The 16,820-nt window shown below is 30.6% G+C and overlaps 1 protein-coding gene across 1 annotated transcript in view; it reads left to right on the top strand.

Annotated features, from left to right (window-relative positions):
• LOC117177150 overlaps positions 1 to 12,792 on the top strand; it is a 40,274-nt gene extending 27,482 nt beyond the window's left edge. Inside the window, exons 3-4 of the mRNA XM_033367655.1 lie at positions 8,032 to 8,415; positions 12,054 to 12,792. Of these exons, the coding sequence (XP_033223546.1) occupies positions 8,032 to 8,415; positions 12,054 to 12,508 (839 nt within the window). The 3' untranslated portion in view covers positions 12,509 to 12,792. The remainder of the gene's footprint in view (positions 1 to 8,031; positions 8,416 to 12,053) is intronic.
• Positions 12,793 to 16,820: the final 4,028 nt, after the last annotated feature.

Here is a 16,820-nt window from a genome sequence, read left to right as displayed (position 1 = left end):
ATTATTCTGTTTCAATATTATTTCATAAAATTTTGCTTACTGATTCAATTAAATTAAATTAAATGAGAACAAAAATTAATTCAAATTGTTCCCGTGCAATAGGACTAAAATGGTATACAATGAATATATATGGAGAAAAAAATCTGCTTTAGAATAAAATATACTTGTCACTGAAATCTCTCCTTCAGATTATAATTATAGAAATTTATTTTAATCTTAATACGCTCACCTTCTATTCAAATTAAATTTTTATAGTTCAAGTAAACTGAAATTAAAGTTGTAGAATTTGGCAATTGTCCATTATAATTTTTCTTATTCTTATTATTTCATTCAAGAAATAACGAAGTATGCCACATTTTTATTCAAAAATATTTCTATTTTCTGTAATTATTATAAAACTTGCAATAAAACTTGCAATAAAACATACTAATTGCTTAATTCCTAAACCTTTCAAGCGTTCTATTAATTTTTCTTATCTTATCTTATTTTTAAGTCATGAGAAAATAAAAAGTGACCCTCAAAAAGAATCATTCCTCAAATATTTGAGTAATTTGTTAAATTAATTATTTCTGCCTCTTTTCCAATTTCTTACAAAAATTATTCAAACGAAAGAAGCTTTCTTACATAAGAGACAAAAACAAGGAATGAGATAATTAAAACAGGTGGGAGAACTAGGTCTTTGAATGACTTGTAAAATGTTTATTTTGAATTACAAAAAGACGTTTGTGGTGAACCGTGAGAGAAAAAATTTTTTATAGGCTGGCTGCAGTGAGCAAAATTCTTCGGGTTCTCTGTTACTACTAGAGTAAATATTGGTTCAGTCTTTCGTCTCCAGTGAAAAAAGAATTAAAGTCACAAAACAATTTCACAAATATCTGTTTTATTTCATAAAAATATATTTACAAAAAAGAACGAGATTGTTTAAAATGTGATTTTTTTATTGTTTATTTATTACCTAAAAGAAGATAGTTATAAACAATAATCAATTGTTTAAATGTGCATGTTTATTAATTTGCGTTTCATTTCTATTTTACATTCTATTATTATTCTATTATATTTTTTTTCTCATTCAACTATTTTTCTAAGCAAAGAATTGGTAAAAAGTTACCATTTTTAGAAGAAACCACAACTTTCTATAAAAAAAGAAACTATTATCAAAATGAAATTATTTATGAATAACAATAAATTGTGTAAAGGATCATGTTTGTTAACTTTCATTTTGAACTACTTGGCTTAGTACAGAATGGGTAAAAAGTTGCCATTTTCAGAAGAAATCCGAACTTTCTAGCATTGCTATAAGAAAAGATAGTTATAAGAAATAATAATTTGTTTAAATAATTACATTAAACATTATTTTCGTCAACCTTAATTAATTATTTACTTTACTCTAATTGAAACTTTGAAAAAAAGTAAAAAAATTTAGAAACAAATAAAATTTTCTAGGTTTATTCTTAAAGAATATTTATTGCAATAAAAATAAATTGTTTAAACTATGATTTTTAGTAACAACGATTAAGTGTTACATCACTCTAATTCAAAATTATACAAAAAGTGGAACAATTCTTGAAAAACCTACAAGTTTCTAATTCTATTCTGAGACAAAATTGATAAAAAGAATAATAAAGTCTTTTAAAAAATTATGTAAATATCTAGTTAGGAACAGTTAATAGTATATTATGTATTGAAAACAATTTGCATTTAAAAAACTGCAAATGTCGTAATTAACTTAAAAAATACGCAAAACGTATTTTTCTCTTATGGAATTTTTTGGAACCCTATAAAACAGACCGATAGGGATGATATTTAAAAAATAATATTTTACTCATATTTTATGACTAGCTATATACAGAAATTTTAAGTTTAAGCTTGACTTAGCTAATATAATTATAAATTAAAATTTGTAAAACCTTGGAGTTTCAAAATACCTTCAAATATTCCAAATTTTTAAAAATATTTTGAGATTTCTTCAAATTTTTTATATCACTTCAAAATTTTTTGGAATCTTTAAAAATACTATAAAATCATTCAAAATCTTTACAATTCTTTGAAATTATTTAAATTTATTGTAAAATTCGTAAAGTCTTTTTTAAAAAGCCTTTAAATATTTCGAAATCTTTTAAATCTTTTCATATCCTTCGAAAAATTTGAAATTTTAAAAAAATCTTGAAGTTTTAAAATACGCTTAAATATTTAAAATACTTTTTAATTCTCTTGACATCCATCACAATCTTTCTCTTTAAAATAGTCCAAATAATTAAAATTGATAGCAAACTATTGGAATTTTAAAAACTCTAAAACATTTCATACACTTTGAAATCTTTTATATCACATGAAATCTTTAACATTTCTTCAAATTCCTCGGAATCTTTAAAAATGCCACAAAATCTTTAAAATCCTTAAAAATTCTTTAATTTATTGAGTTCTATTCACATTTTATTATTCATTTATAGATTTTTTTAATGTTCAAAAAGAACATGAAATCTTTGGAATTTTCAGTTGATTTCAATAATAGATTATGTTTTAGAGAATTTTAAATATTTCAGAGTATTTTAAAAGATTCTCATGTACAAACAAGAGCTTCAAAACGTTTAAGGGATTAAAAAATATTTCAAAGGACTTGAAATAATCTAGAGAATTTTTAAGAATTCCAAGAAATTTTTTAATTTATTTTAGAGGATTTGAAGTATTTTAGACGATTTTAAAAAGTCTCTGGCATTTTCAGAAGTTTTCAAACATTTCTAATAATTTTTAAAGATCTCAAAGGTTGGAATTTGGAATTGGAATTTTTCAAAAGTTTTCAAAAGTTTCGAGGGATTTAAAAATATTTTAAAGGACTTAAAATATAGGAGGGAATTTTAAAAATTACAAAAGATGTTTTCATAGATTTCAATTATTTCAAAAAATTGAAAGCGCTATAAATATTTCAAGGGATTTAAAAAAAATTCATGGGATTTTAAAAAGCTTCAAAATATTTCAAGAAATTTCAAAAGATTTTATAAGATTTTAAAGATTTTAATTACATATTTTTAAAGAACTTAAAAATATATCAAGGTATGTAAAAATATTTGAAAGGATTTAAAATATTTTCAGGCATTTTTTAAAAACTCGAAGAATTTCAAAGGTTTTCACATATTTCAAGGTATTATCAAATATTATGAAACTTAAAAGATTTTATGTTATTTTCAGAGATTATAAGAAAATTTTAATTCATTTAAAAAAGTTACTGGGATTTTAAAAAGATTCAAAAGATTTTACGGTATTTTCAAAGAACCTGCGGAATTTCTAAGAGCATAAATACATTTCAAGGCATTTAAAAATATTTTAAGGATTTAAAATATATCAGGGTATAAAGAAACGGACTTTTAGGAAGAAGATTTAAAAAAATCAAGGCGTTTCAAAATATTTCAAAATATTTGAAATGTTTTCAGATATTCAAATAATGCCAAATAATGTTTAGCTAATCTCCGCAGTTTAATAAAATTTTAATAGATTAATAGTATTCTAGGATATTTTAAAATAATCTAAGGAATTTTCATGAGTTTTAATAAGTTTCAAGTCATTTCGAAGAATTTGAAAGAAATGAGGAAATTTTTTAGGATTTCAAAGGACTTTCAGTTAAAATTTGTAATAAAAATAAATAATGTATTACTAACTTTTATATTTTATGATTTCTTAAAAGATTGGCAGGGATTTCATTTAGATTTTCGATGATTTTTGTGGTTTTCAATGACTTTCTAGGGTTTCAAACGTTTGACGAGATTTTAAAATATTTTTTTAAATTCATGAGAATTCATTTTAAATCGACCGTCAATTCTTTCGAATTCGGCATAATTCTCTTTGATTTTTTTATTTCACGTGAATTTTTCTGAATTAATCTAATTTTGCTCAAATGAATGTATTTTTTGATTTATTTCGTTTTCTTCTAATTCTTACTAAGGTAATTTAAATTCATCTTGAATTCTCAGGCGTTTTATTTATTTTTCATTTTCATAAATTATTCTGAAGTCATTAAAAAACTTAAGGGATTCGATGCATCTTTTGATATGTTTTAATTTTTTTTTAATTAACTTGCATTTTTTAATTTCCCTTCAAGTTCTCTAAATTTCTTCGAATTCTTTAAATTTCTATAATTTTCTTTAAATTCGTTTTAATCTCATTGAAATCAAAGGAATATTAAAATTTGTTCTGAATTAATTTGAATTTTTTCAGGATTTATCCATTCATTCTGAAATCTCATAAATCTTCGGGGACGGAAAATGCAAGTTTTCAGAGGAAATTAGCCGATATGTATTTTTCAGATTTGTAAACAAATTGTTTAGGTAGTTATGCGTATTTGAATTTCATATCTTTTTTTTAATCAAAATTTTTCATCTTGTTAGTTTGTTGCTTGCCAAATAAAGTGTTATGCGAAATTTCTATTTTCTTTTGCAATACTTAAAATCCTTTACGATTCTTCTGGACACAAAATTTATTTATCAAGCATCAACCTTAGAATATAATTTTATTATTAAAGTACAAGTTCAAAAAAAAGTAGCAAAACGTTAAAAAATTGTTTTTTGAAGAAAATCTTTTAAATTTATTAGAAAAACCGCTGTCATTTTGCTAATTGTAAACATTCTTTTTTTAATTTTCCCGTGAATTACGAAAAAGTCAAATTAATGATTTCAAGTTTAGAACCCTGTCTGATTTGAAATGGATTCGATCCAGGAATATGTTTATAATGGATATAATTAACGTTTTAAAAATTTACATAAACAATTTTTTGGACCACCACATTTTTTTAAACGTAATCTGGTCTAAATCAATTTAAATGTTTATTTAATTTTACGTAAATTAAAAACAAAATATCGGAAAATAAAAACAAAATTGAAATAGATACGTGCGCTTACATTTAAAAATTGCGTGAATCAGCACTAAATAATTGGACGTGTGGCCTGTGTGTTTGTTGTATACTCATGATTAAGTTTTTCAAGAAAAACAATAATATTTTTTTCGTATGTGGAACGGTCGGGGGAAATGCTATTTTCCATTTCAAGATTTCAATAGCTTCCTACGGAGCTGTCAGTTCAGCCGTGTAGTCCACTTGTGCAGCTACAAAGCAAGTTGTGTGAACACAAATGCGCATATTGTATTCCCACTTGACATGGACTGACGGCGTGTCAAGGTTCCAGTGTAATTTAATTTAAAACTAACATGAGAGAGCCAAAAATAATTGGGACATGGTTTTCTTTCTACTGACAACTACATTTTCTGCGGACAACAAAAATATTTTCCCATAAACAATGTAGGGAAAAAACATCTGTTTCCTCCCTATATCCAAGGTTAAAAGGCTAAAGGCCTATATCCAGGTTACTATCTAGTAGCCTGGATATAGGCCTTTCTTAAATTTTAATCAGCCGCAGTTTTTTTAAGAGGGGGATTAATGGGCTGAGACAGGCGCTGTTAGCTCAGCCGAGTGGCCCAGTTCCGTATCAACTGGGTTGATAGTTTAAATCCATGTCGACTATATGCCATTTCCGAGACATGTGGTATATCCAGGTTCCGGTGTACAAAATATTAGAACAAATGGGACAAAGAACAGTATATATATGAGTGAGATGTGTTGGCTATTTATCAGTTTAGTTGCCTTTTTTTACTGTTCATCTTCTGAAATTTCTATGTGAGATTGATTTATTTGACGAAAATGTGGAAGCGCCCTGGTTTTCTCTGCTTCTTCTTACTACTTATAGATGATTCTGTTTGTGAGTATAGTTTGCATGGTGCAAGTTTATAATTTAGAAAACATTAAAAAATACGGTCACTGTTTAAGTGCATTTTTTCTTTAAAAAATCGACAATTAGGTGATAACTTAAATATTTTTTTGAAAGTATAACTACTGAGTTCAAAATTTAGTTTTGACTTGAAAATTCCATTACATTTTTTCTTCTTTTTTTTGGATTAAAATTGCATCTTTTTACAAACAATTTAATCTTCTTTTTCGATAAAAATGTAACTCACTGATTAAAAATTAATCTGCTTAGGTTGAGAAATAACCTCTTTTTTAAAATTTACATTTTCGGGTTCAAAATTCAGGTGTTTTGTAGATAATTTATATTTCTGGTTCAATGTTCAACAATTCGGTAGAAACCGAACTTTTTTGTCGAAAACGGAACTAGTTTGTTAAGGAATTTCTTAGATGAAGATTTATCATTTTAGTTAAAAATTCTTTTATTTGGTTTAGAATGTAACTACTTTTGTTATTTTTTTAAACTGATATCTTAACTATTTCATCTTTGGTTGCAAATTTATCTCTTTAAGTCGAAACTTCATGAACTATGTGGCTAAATTATTTGTTTAAAATTTCATTTTTTTGGTAGCAAATACATTTTTCTGTAGAACATGAAACTGTTTTATAGAAAATTCCTAATTTGAGCTCGAAAATTTCACAATTTGGTAAAAACTCAAGTTTTTCGTGAAAAGTAAGAATTTATCAGAAACTTTTAAAGGTTGAAGGGATTTCAAATCATTTGAAATACTCCTGGGTAGTTTTTTCTACTCTATAAAATTTTCAAAAGCTTCATACATGAAAAAATTATTAAAATATTTGTAAATATTTTAAAGATTTTTAGGTATTTTATAAAATTATAAGGGGTTTTAAAATTATTTCAAGATTAAGGGTTTGAAATATTTTTGATTATTTTAAATGTTTTCAAGATATTTTTGAGATTCCTAGAACATTTCAAGGAATTTCTAAATAATATAAAGCATTTAAATTTTTCTGCATATTTCAAAAGATTCAATTTTGGATGATTCCAAATAAATTTTTAATCGAAATCAAAACTTTTTAATTAATTTTTTATTTCGTGATATTTATAAATGATTCTTAGGGAGTTTATAAGATGTCCGAGGATTTGTATGATTTTGAGGGATTTTACAGTCTCTGAAAATATTTAATTAAATTATCAAGGATTTCAGAAAATATCTCCAAATTTTATTGGGTTTCACAGGATTTTATAAAATTTGGATAGATATCAAAGAATTTATTATCAAAGACTGTTTTAACCTACAAATTTAAATAAATATTGCCAAATGATATTGACACTTTTTTTAAGCCTTAAATTTCACACATTAATTTATATTTATGTAAAGTTTCGAAAATGGGTGCATTCAAAACGTGCGCGAGCTACCTGGAATCCTTCCCCTTCCAGTGGGACCCTTACCCCTCAGACCTGTCACGGCGCGCTTAGTCGACAAGATTGCCAATGCGAAGGGTCTATTGTCGCTAATGACCCTAAATCACCTCCGATTACAGTTCCAACTTATTCCCTCGAAATTAAAAAATAATTTATGCAAGCTATTTGGAAGTCATTTATTTGGGAACCTATGGGTTTTCACGAGTCCAGGGATATGTCATTTCTCATTGAAAGACGAAAATTAAGTATCAAAATTCCCTCATTAAATCGCGTAAATATGTAGATTCGGTAAATTTCTATTTTCAGTCAGAAATTTGGATTCAACATTGTAAATAACATAGTCATAAATAAATACCTTCAGATCTCATGAAATCTTGGAAAAGATCAAGTTTTCTAAAATGTTCTATTCTTTAATTCTGTCTGCATATCGACAATAGCCTTATCCAAATTTCTGACTGAAAATAGAAATTCTCCGACTCTACATATTTTCACGATTGAATGAGGGAATTTTCCTGTTTATTTTTTGTCTGTCAATGAAAAATGACATACCCCGGGACTCGTGAAAATCCGTAAATTCCCAAAAAATGATATCCGAATAGTTTGCACCAGTCATTTTTAAATTTTGAGTGAATAAGTTGGAACGGTAATCGGAGGTGATTTAGGGTCATTTGCGAGAATAGACCCTGCGCGCCGGCAATCCCGACGACTTAGCGCGCCGAGACAGGTGTGAGGGGTAAGGATCCCACTGGAAGGGGAAGGATACCAGGTAGCTCGCGCTCGTTTGGTCATCGCCCTAGAAAATCTCGATCTAAAATGGTCGAATTTTGGGTGATCGCTTGTAACTGCCTTTTTTTTACAGCATTACGTATGATGCCATGGAAAAAGTCATCACCAGTCCTTCCTGTCATAACAGTTACTGGGGTTCAGCATTACCTAGTTATTGAAAAAGGCAAGGCAGCTATACCTTACGAGCTACCACCGCATTATATATTTGAGGCTGTTACGAATCCGGAGAAAAGTAGACTCGTTGCATACGTCGACAAGAAAAAAAAGCTGCGTCCATTCGGGGTTCCGCAACCGCAAGGAATTCAGAGGGTTGAAGTGCCCATAGTTGGTAACGAAGCCAGACACCCCATAAATGTAGCCCCTTTCCATGATGGGCTTGCGGAGTTATTAGCAAAGGTCAAAAATAATTGGAAACCCTACACTCGAAAGATCCAAATATCGGCATTGAGCGCAATAGGTTTGTACTTAAATTGTTATTTTATAATATTTTTAAAATATCTTCAAGATTTTATAAGATTTTCAAGGATTTCTGATTTTAAGAAATTTTAAAAGGTCTCAAAGGATTTGATTGAATTATCGAAGATGTCAGGAAATTTAATCAGATTTTATAAAATTTCAAGGAATTTTCTAAAATCTTTATGGATATCTACAAACTTATTCCTAAAGAGAAATGAACTTCACAGGGTTTCAAGCATTTGCAGTGATTTTTTACATCTTTTTAAAATAATTTAATTACATTTCGAATCCACCCTTAATTCTTTTAAGTTCCTTTGACTTCTGCAGAATTCGCTTGATCTTTTTTAATTTGCGTGGATTCTTCTGCATTCACATAATTCTACTCAATTCAATATCTTTTTCGATTTCTTTTTTTGTTTAATTCAATCTAAAGTTTTTTAAGCTTCCTCTGAATTTCCCTTACATTTTAAAACAATTTTGATTGAATTTATCTAACGCACCCCAGCTTGACTGTATGCAAGGAAATTCTGAGAAATTTTCCAAAATGCTCAAATTTAATTTAAATTGTTTCTCTTGTTACAAATTTATTCTTAATTCGCTTAAATTGACTACACAAATTTTCTTAAGACATTTTTATAAAATCCCAGAAACGTAGAAAGTGTCGGCAAGATTACGTTTAAAAATAATTAATATCACAAAGAGGCCATAAAATCTAGGATTTTTAAAGAATTTTATAAAAAAGTCAAGTATTTTAATTTATAAATGAATATAAGCAGAACCTAATGATGCCAGACTTTTAGATCTTCCATTAATCTAAAAGATGTCGTAATTATTAGGTTCGCCTATATTCAGTTAAAGATTAAAATTTCTTCAGTCTCGTACGTACCTGTGACGTCGTCGTGAAGATCTAGATTGAGATCGACTGCCTTTTAAAAAACGGTGTAATTGAGTTACCCTTCTTCTATGTCTTGAAGAACGAGACTGAGTCCTAGAACTGGACAAGCCTGATGTCGACCTCCTGTGCCGACACCCCATCTTCTCAAACAGCTTTTCCAATTTTTCGATTTTATGTAGGTTCGTCTCCTCTTCGAAACATTTTATTCTTTCTCCTGCTGATGGTAACCTACTGAAGTCGAGGCCATAATGTCGTAATGCATAAAAGACACTAGCTACCTGTATATATAGTTTTTATATCCTGTAGAAGCCATCCATTGACTCCATACTCTTTCAGGACTTCCCGAAGTTTACTTCTATCCACGGTGTCAAAAGCTTTTTCTATGTCAACAAATGCACACAAAACTTTTTCTTCTAATCTTAATTTTTTTTATTTACATTGAGCTCAATATTTGATCCATACATGACCTTCTGCGCATAAACCCATTTTGGTCTTCCCTAATATTTTCTGCTGTTATTTTCATTATCCTACGAATAAGTATTTTGGAGTATATTTTACTTACGGCACTTAATAAGCTGACTGCTTTGTAATTATTGCAGTCGCTTTTATCTCGCTTCCCTTTAAACATTAATACGATTATCGCTATTTTCCTAATCGTCTGAGACGTCGCCCATTTTGAAACCTAAATTTATCAATTCGCACAGTCTATGTGGTGTGTACTCGCCACAGCGTTTAAGCATTTAAGCTTTAATACTGTCTACCCCGGCAGCCTTAGCGTTTTTCAAGTTCTTAATTATATCTCTAACCTCAGTTGCACAGACTTTCTCAATTTAGTTTTTTTAACGCATCGTGTGCTACATCGCAGTTGTGGTGTCATATAGCTTTATCTATGAATCGTCCCCTATAATAATCTCTGAAAGCGCCTACTCTTATTTTTTTTATAAAGCAGTTTCTTGTTTCCTTCAAAGTCAATGTGTATTTTCTTCTCTTTTACTGCTCTAATTTTATTTTCATTCTCCTTAATTAATCGTTCGAGTAACCTTGCCTGGTGTCCTAATCATTTATACGTCTATTTCTTTCCTCATCGCCAAGACCTGCAATGATCAAAGTTCTGATGTATGCTTCTTCCTTTGCTTTTTGGCAGCCTGAATTTCATTATTCCACCACTCAACATCAGACATTCTTCCTACAACCGCGGTGCCACACACCTCGACCGCACACCTAAGAGTGATATCCCGGAACTTTGTCCATGGGCTCTCTATATCTCTGTTTTTTATAAGCGCCTCCCTTGTTGTCCTATCTATGCCTTCGATTATCTTATTTTGGAAATCTATTTGCACATCGATTATCTGTAGGTTCTCAATTTTTATTCGGGTTTGTTTTGTTTTCTTTGTTCTCTTTTATCTCCATTCCCGACCTAAGTTAATTTTGGAGATCAGAAGCTAATGATCAGTGTTACATTCAGAACCCCTTATGACCCTTGTATCTTTGACTCACTCGCTTAGTCTTTCATCCGCAACAACACAGTCAATTAAACTGTGGCTATTTTCTTTCGACCAGGTGTACATGTGGATCATTTTATACCCAAACCAAGTATTTGTAATAAACAGACACCTTTCTAAGCATAGACCAACTAATTGATCTCCGTTATAGTTTATTCTTGGATCCCAAAAATTACCTAGTACTTTTTCTGTATCCTGATTTTGGATGCACACCCATTCGTTCATATGTCCTTGCAGAATGATTCTTTCCCCATGTTTGCAAATACTTATTGTGTCATTTGAAGTATTCCAGAAGCCGTCTTTCACTTCTCTGGGATCACTATCATTTGGCGCTTAGCGTACTATAATAAATAATCTTCTGACTCCTGCTTTAATTCTAGCCCACAGCAGTCTGGGAGATTTTCTACTTTTGCATCCCTTCTTTTTTGTTTCAGGCACACATAAAATATCTAGTTTCCTTGCATCCATGGTTTCTCGCAATTCTTTACCTTGAGACCATGCAACCCCCCCCCCCCCAAATTCGAAACAACCAGTCTCCGGTCGTCGCCTGAAACATGACCTTTAGATTTACCGCGTGTGCATGCCTTCTGTCAAATAAAGTTTCAATCCTTTCCGAGGCAATTTTATAGTTTCTATTAAAGAAAGTTAAATCGCAAATCTACAAAATTAAACAGTTCTTTTATTTAAAAAATGCAATTAGAAATTCAGAGATTCGTTAGACGTTATTAGTTAGACATATATTCTCACAAAGTTACCAGTACTTGAGTTTTGGAGCCTAAAGAATATTTTTTATCTTCTGTATTTTATGATCTGATGTATTCCAATTTTATTTTCATCTTTGTGCGAAAATTATCTTCTACTTTCAAAATCTACCGCGAAATTTAAAAATAGTTTGAAATTTTTATTTCGATTTAAACTTGGCTTATTGGAAGGAGGAAATTCTGAAATCGTGTTCATAGACTGACCGACAGAAATACATATATACAGAGATATACACACACATATAGCCATACAGACGGACACATTCGAAAAAACCTGTTTTTCGGATTCAGGAGGTCTCAAAAAGTGGACATTTGACAAAAACTGGCAGTGGGGGTCAAATTTTACACAAATTTAATACCTTCTCTGATAAGAAGGTGAAAATATATTTTAGGCACTTTAGGATTTGATTTTGTTTTCGAAATTATCGTTCTTAGAATTGTTTAATTTTTGGTAATCACCCTTTCTTAATTTTCTTTACAGAAAGAGGAGTTGTAACTATTTTTGGGGTTACCCATTTCCAATGTCCTGTTCAGAAGGGCCTACCACAAACTCACCAGGTGCGCCCAGGCGAACATATCACGTGTGTAACAGATCCACAAAGATCGAAATTCGTCGGAGTGATGTTCGCTGGAATGCTCTGCTCACTTGCCGTTCCGGGAGGCCAGAATTATAAAAAAGTCGAACTGCTAATAATTGGCAACCAGGCCGCCGAGATTCTGAACGATAATCAGTTTAGAAGTCCGATGGAAAACTTCAAGAATAGCGAACCTTGGTTCCATTACCAACGTGAGGCCAGAATAGCGACCATAACAGAAAAGTCCCCACAGCTCTCACCGAGAGGACAAACACCGAACTCATTCGGCTCAAAGAGCGCACCAAACTCACCGATCTCAACAAACTCAGGTCGCTCACTGCAACGTTCACAAACATTCTAGAATGTACTCCTCCGAGTGTGCCTATAATTTATGTAGACTAAAGATTATTATTATATTTTGATAACACATTATGGATGAAAACAAAAAACTACGAGAAAGAATTTGAAATTATATATATATTTCAGTGTGTCGACTAATGTTCCTCCAAAAAATATCCAAAAAAGTTATTGCCTTTTTTATCCTCCTTTCTGTCGGAAACATTCCTTCCATTGTCTTGTTCCGTTATCTGAATTTCACAATCCTTGAACATCTCCTTTCCTTCCATCTCTTTTCCAAATACTTTGGTTCTTCTTGCTTATCATCTTTACCATTCATTCTATGTTGTATAATCAAAGTAATTTATATCAGTTTAACCTTAGGGCGAAGTGTAATATTTGAGACTGCAGAACGAGTCAATCTGGGAAGAATGTTGGTCAATTAATTACTGTATTACTGTACTTGTTCTTCGAGTTGAATAAATTGTATGTTCTTATTTAATCCTGATTAATTTACGAAATATTTTTTCCTAGTGGTAAAAAACTGGAGAAAGCACAAATATTAAAGTGCATATTTTATATGATAGCGACGGCCTATGTATAATCAACATAGTTTATTTATAATAGTTTCTATCTCTCGATGAGCCAGCAGCTCCGATACAGTATCTACTATAGTATTATGTAGCGTATTTTCTAATATCCATATAAGTTCGTTTCTTTATGCTCATAACAGAATATCGACGATGATCTTTTTTTATATTAGCCCCATCTTAGATCGAAGCGTAAGCCCTGAAGCTGCAGAATTAGTCCGTCAGAAAAAAAACATTGGATGATTGAAGATTGCATTCTTGTTCTTTAAGTTAAATACATGTTATGTTTTCATTTAGTCCTGATAAATGATACGATATCCTTTTCCCGAGTGATAAAATGGGAGAAGGCTTGAATATTAAAGTTCATATTTTGTATGGTGCTTCGAGACGAGATTAGGCGAGCTTTCTACAATCGTGCAAAAATACAGCAGTTCTCTTGATTTTCTGTCCTCGTGTATACAGGGTTACATATAGACAATGCAATTTGGGAAATGTTTTGAGGTTTGCGACACTGTCAGGGTTGAGACAAAGCTATATGTTGTCCAAGAAAGTTTGCACCATCGGTATCAAAGCGAGGCATTACTACTCTTGGTTACAGAAAAAATTTCAGTTTATCGCTCGTGTCAAAAAGTGTTCGAAAAAAGTGTTGTGCGATCGCTTTGTTTCTCGTATATTAAAAATTTTAGTATTCATCGTAATAAGGACCTTGAAACTTGGACCAGAAACATGTAAATGTCAAAGTAAGTATATATTTCTATTATGTAGTTAACCTTCAATATGCTCCTAAAGGGAAAAGTTCAAATTCTAAACTGTTTGTCTGTAACGCGTAGTGATATAAAATTACGCTTGTGGTCAAGGTTAAGACTCTTTTAGAGTCAGGGTTGGGACACATAATTTTTTTCTTTCACTCAGGGAAATAATTGTTTTTCAACAGTTTTGAGTTCCGTAAAACATAACATTGACTTATTTTTTTCATAAAAGTAATTTGTTATCCATGCAAATCAATAAATTGTAAATAATTGTAGATTCCATATTCGGATACAAAAAATTATTTTAGCATAAATTTCGCCGATACTCACCAGTGTCCGAATCCTGATGGTAAGTCCCAACCCTGAATATATTTTCTTTTTCATTTGTTCATAACTTTTTTTTAATTGGGCGCGTTGATTTGTCCGATCTAAAACTTTCTTTGCATCGTCTTAACTTTCTTATTAGACGATAAAGTGGATGAATTTTTAATTAAAACGAAATTTATAGAGCTAAGTCAAAAAGTGTCCCACACCTGACGACATTCCCCTGCATTGTATATAAACAAGTGCAATATTTACGCAAAGCTTTCTTCAAAGAAAGTTATTTAGGCCTCTATCAAATTCTTCAATACGCTTTAAAACCCTAGGAGACGTTGCCTTAAGCCAGCTCATGAGAGATTGAGGAATTTCACAAATTAATCATGCTTTCATGGATGATTATATTAAACAACACATAACTTGATTCGAAGTGTTACTTGTACAATCTGACTTATGTCTACACGAAATGAGATATAGTGTTGAAAATTTGGCACGCTAAATAGAAGGCATGCAGGAATGTGTCTCTGGTCCTAAATAATTAGAATTGCGAACAGTTTTTTTCAGTTACTATTTTGGAGTAATACCGATCGTGCTGTAAAACTCTGCAAGCAATTTTCGAAGTTGTCAGTGGGTTTGTATTTATCAAAGTGGGAAAAACAAGAAAAAATACTCACAAACATTATGTACAAATAATGCAAAAACTAAGGTTTGCACTTGAAATGCAAATAAACAAATTTGGTCTGACATACGTAGCAGCTGTATCAAAGCAGCACTATCACAGCGAGTAAACAACTTTGAATTTCTATTTGTCTGTGGGTAATACAGAATGCATGATTACCGACAGTGAAAGTTAGAAATCAAACTTCTGCTGCAAAGCCTAAATGCGACCATTGATAATAATCATTCTTTTCATATTTAAACATTTTTCTTCCCTCAACTCTTTGTAAGGCCACAAATGATCTTTTAATAATTATTAACATTTCTCGAAAAAAATTTCTGCATTGCTTAAACTTTTTTTTTCAATATAGGTTAGGGCTGACTTGATCAGCTGTTATACTCGTTACATGGCTTTAAATATTCGTTCCGCACAATGGCACACAGATATAAACACCTTTTAAATGGACTAATAAAATCTATGAAGTTTTTTGAATCAATTATTAAAGACGAATCTTTGCGCAAAATGGAACTATTTTGTATCACCATGAAAAATTAAGATCGGTTTTTGAACTTTTTACAAAAATTATAAAAAGATAAGTGTTCACTAATCTTAGTCTAGAAAAATTCCTTGAGGTACCGAAAACAAAGCTCAAACCAGCCTAACCTCTATCTTTTCAAAATTTTTCCACCCTACACTGCCAAGATTTGAATTTTAACCGTATTTCATGTGAATTTATGTGATGGTTAAAAATATCGTTTAAATTAGAATTATCGATTACACCGACACACAAAAAAGTGGTCTGTCCGGCGGACTACACCAGCATATCTATATGTTTTTGGGACCGCTGAATCCGAATACGGAGTCCAAATAATTTACTTGGCTCATATTTTTTTCGGAAAACGCAATAATAGACGTAAAATCGACGAAAAGAGCGATTTTTCGTGTATATTTTTGCAATGAAAAAATATATTTTCATGTCTGGTGGACTTAACCAGCATATCTATATGTTTTGGGTCGCTGAATCCGAGTCCGCGGTCCAAGTAACTCAGTTGGCTCATATGTTTTTGAAAAATGCAAAAGTAGTCGTAAAAGTGACGAAAAGAGCGATTTTTGCAGTAAACGGCATCCCAGTCGAGAAAGGTAAAGAATTGAAAGTTTAGGAAATTTAATAACCCAAAAACATATAGAAATGGTAATTAAGTCCACTAAGCATAAAAAAGGTTTGTTTTGTTTAATTGAGAGTCTTAAAAAAACCAAGTCTATTCGAATTATTTTTACCCCCAAATTACGTTAAACGACCCAAAAAGTGATAAAAGTGTGGTAATTAAGTTCAATAGACATAAAAATAATTCAATTTTTACTGACCAAAAATACAGCAAAATGAGCTATTTTTATCATTTTTGTGTCTATTTTTGTGTTTTGTAAGAAAATATGAGCTAAGTGGATTATTTGAATCCAGGATTCAGATTCAGCGACCCCAAAAACATATAGATATGCTGGTGTAGTACACCGGGCAGACCACTTTTTGTGTTTGCCGGTGTTATCGTAGAATTTACAAAAAGAACCATTAAGACGTTGAATGCCTTTCGAAGATGACGTTATAATATAAAAATTAACATAAAAGTCGTGTAAAAAATCATCGAAAGATAATACTATATAAGATTTTGTTACGAGGAAAAATGAAAGTTAAAATATAAAAAAGGGGAAATTCTCGAAGATAGACGACCTTATAAGTTTTGTTTCTAGGAATGCTGCACGTTTATCAAAACGTGTTACTGCCGATTCTTTTATGTTTGAAAATGCTAATAAATATTCTGAACCTACTAAAAACAAAAAATAGAAGCCAAGCTCCAGGCACTCGAAACTGCCATTTCCTGAAAATTCCTTTTAGTTCCAAGCCTCACATGCTTTTCACAACTCGTGAGTTTTAAAAATTGACGGCCATTCAACATTTCAAAATTCTGTAAAATGCTCATCTGTGTATGAATTGTTTAAGAAATGATTCTGCTCAAGAAAGTGAAT

Source organism: Belonocnema kinseyi, chromosome 1, assembly GCF_010883055.1.
Source record: "Belonocnema kinseyi isolate 2016_QV_RU_SX_M_011 chromosome 1, B_treatae_v1, whole genome shotgun sequence".
Lineage (NCBI taxonomy): Eukaryota > Metazoa > Arthropoda > Insecta > Hymenoptera > Cynipidae > Belonocnema > Belonocnema kinseyi.
Note: the sequence above shows the minus strand (reverse complement) of the source record. Positions and strands in the feature narration are given on the sequence as shown.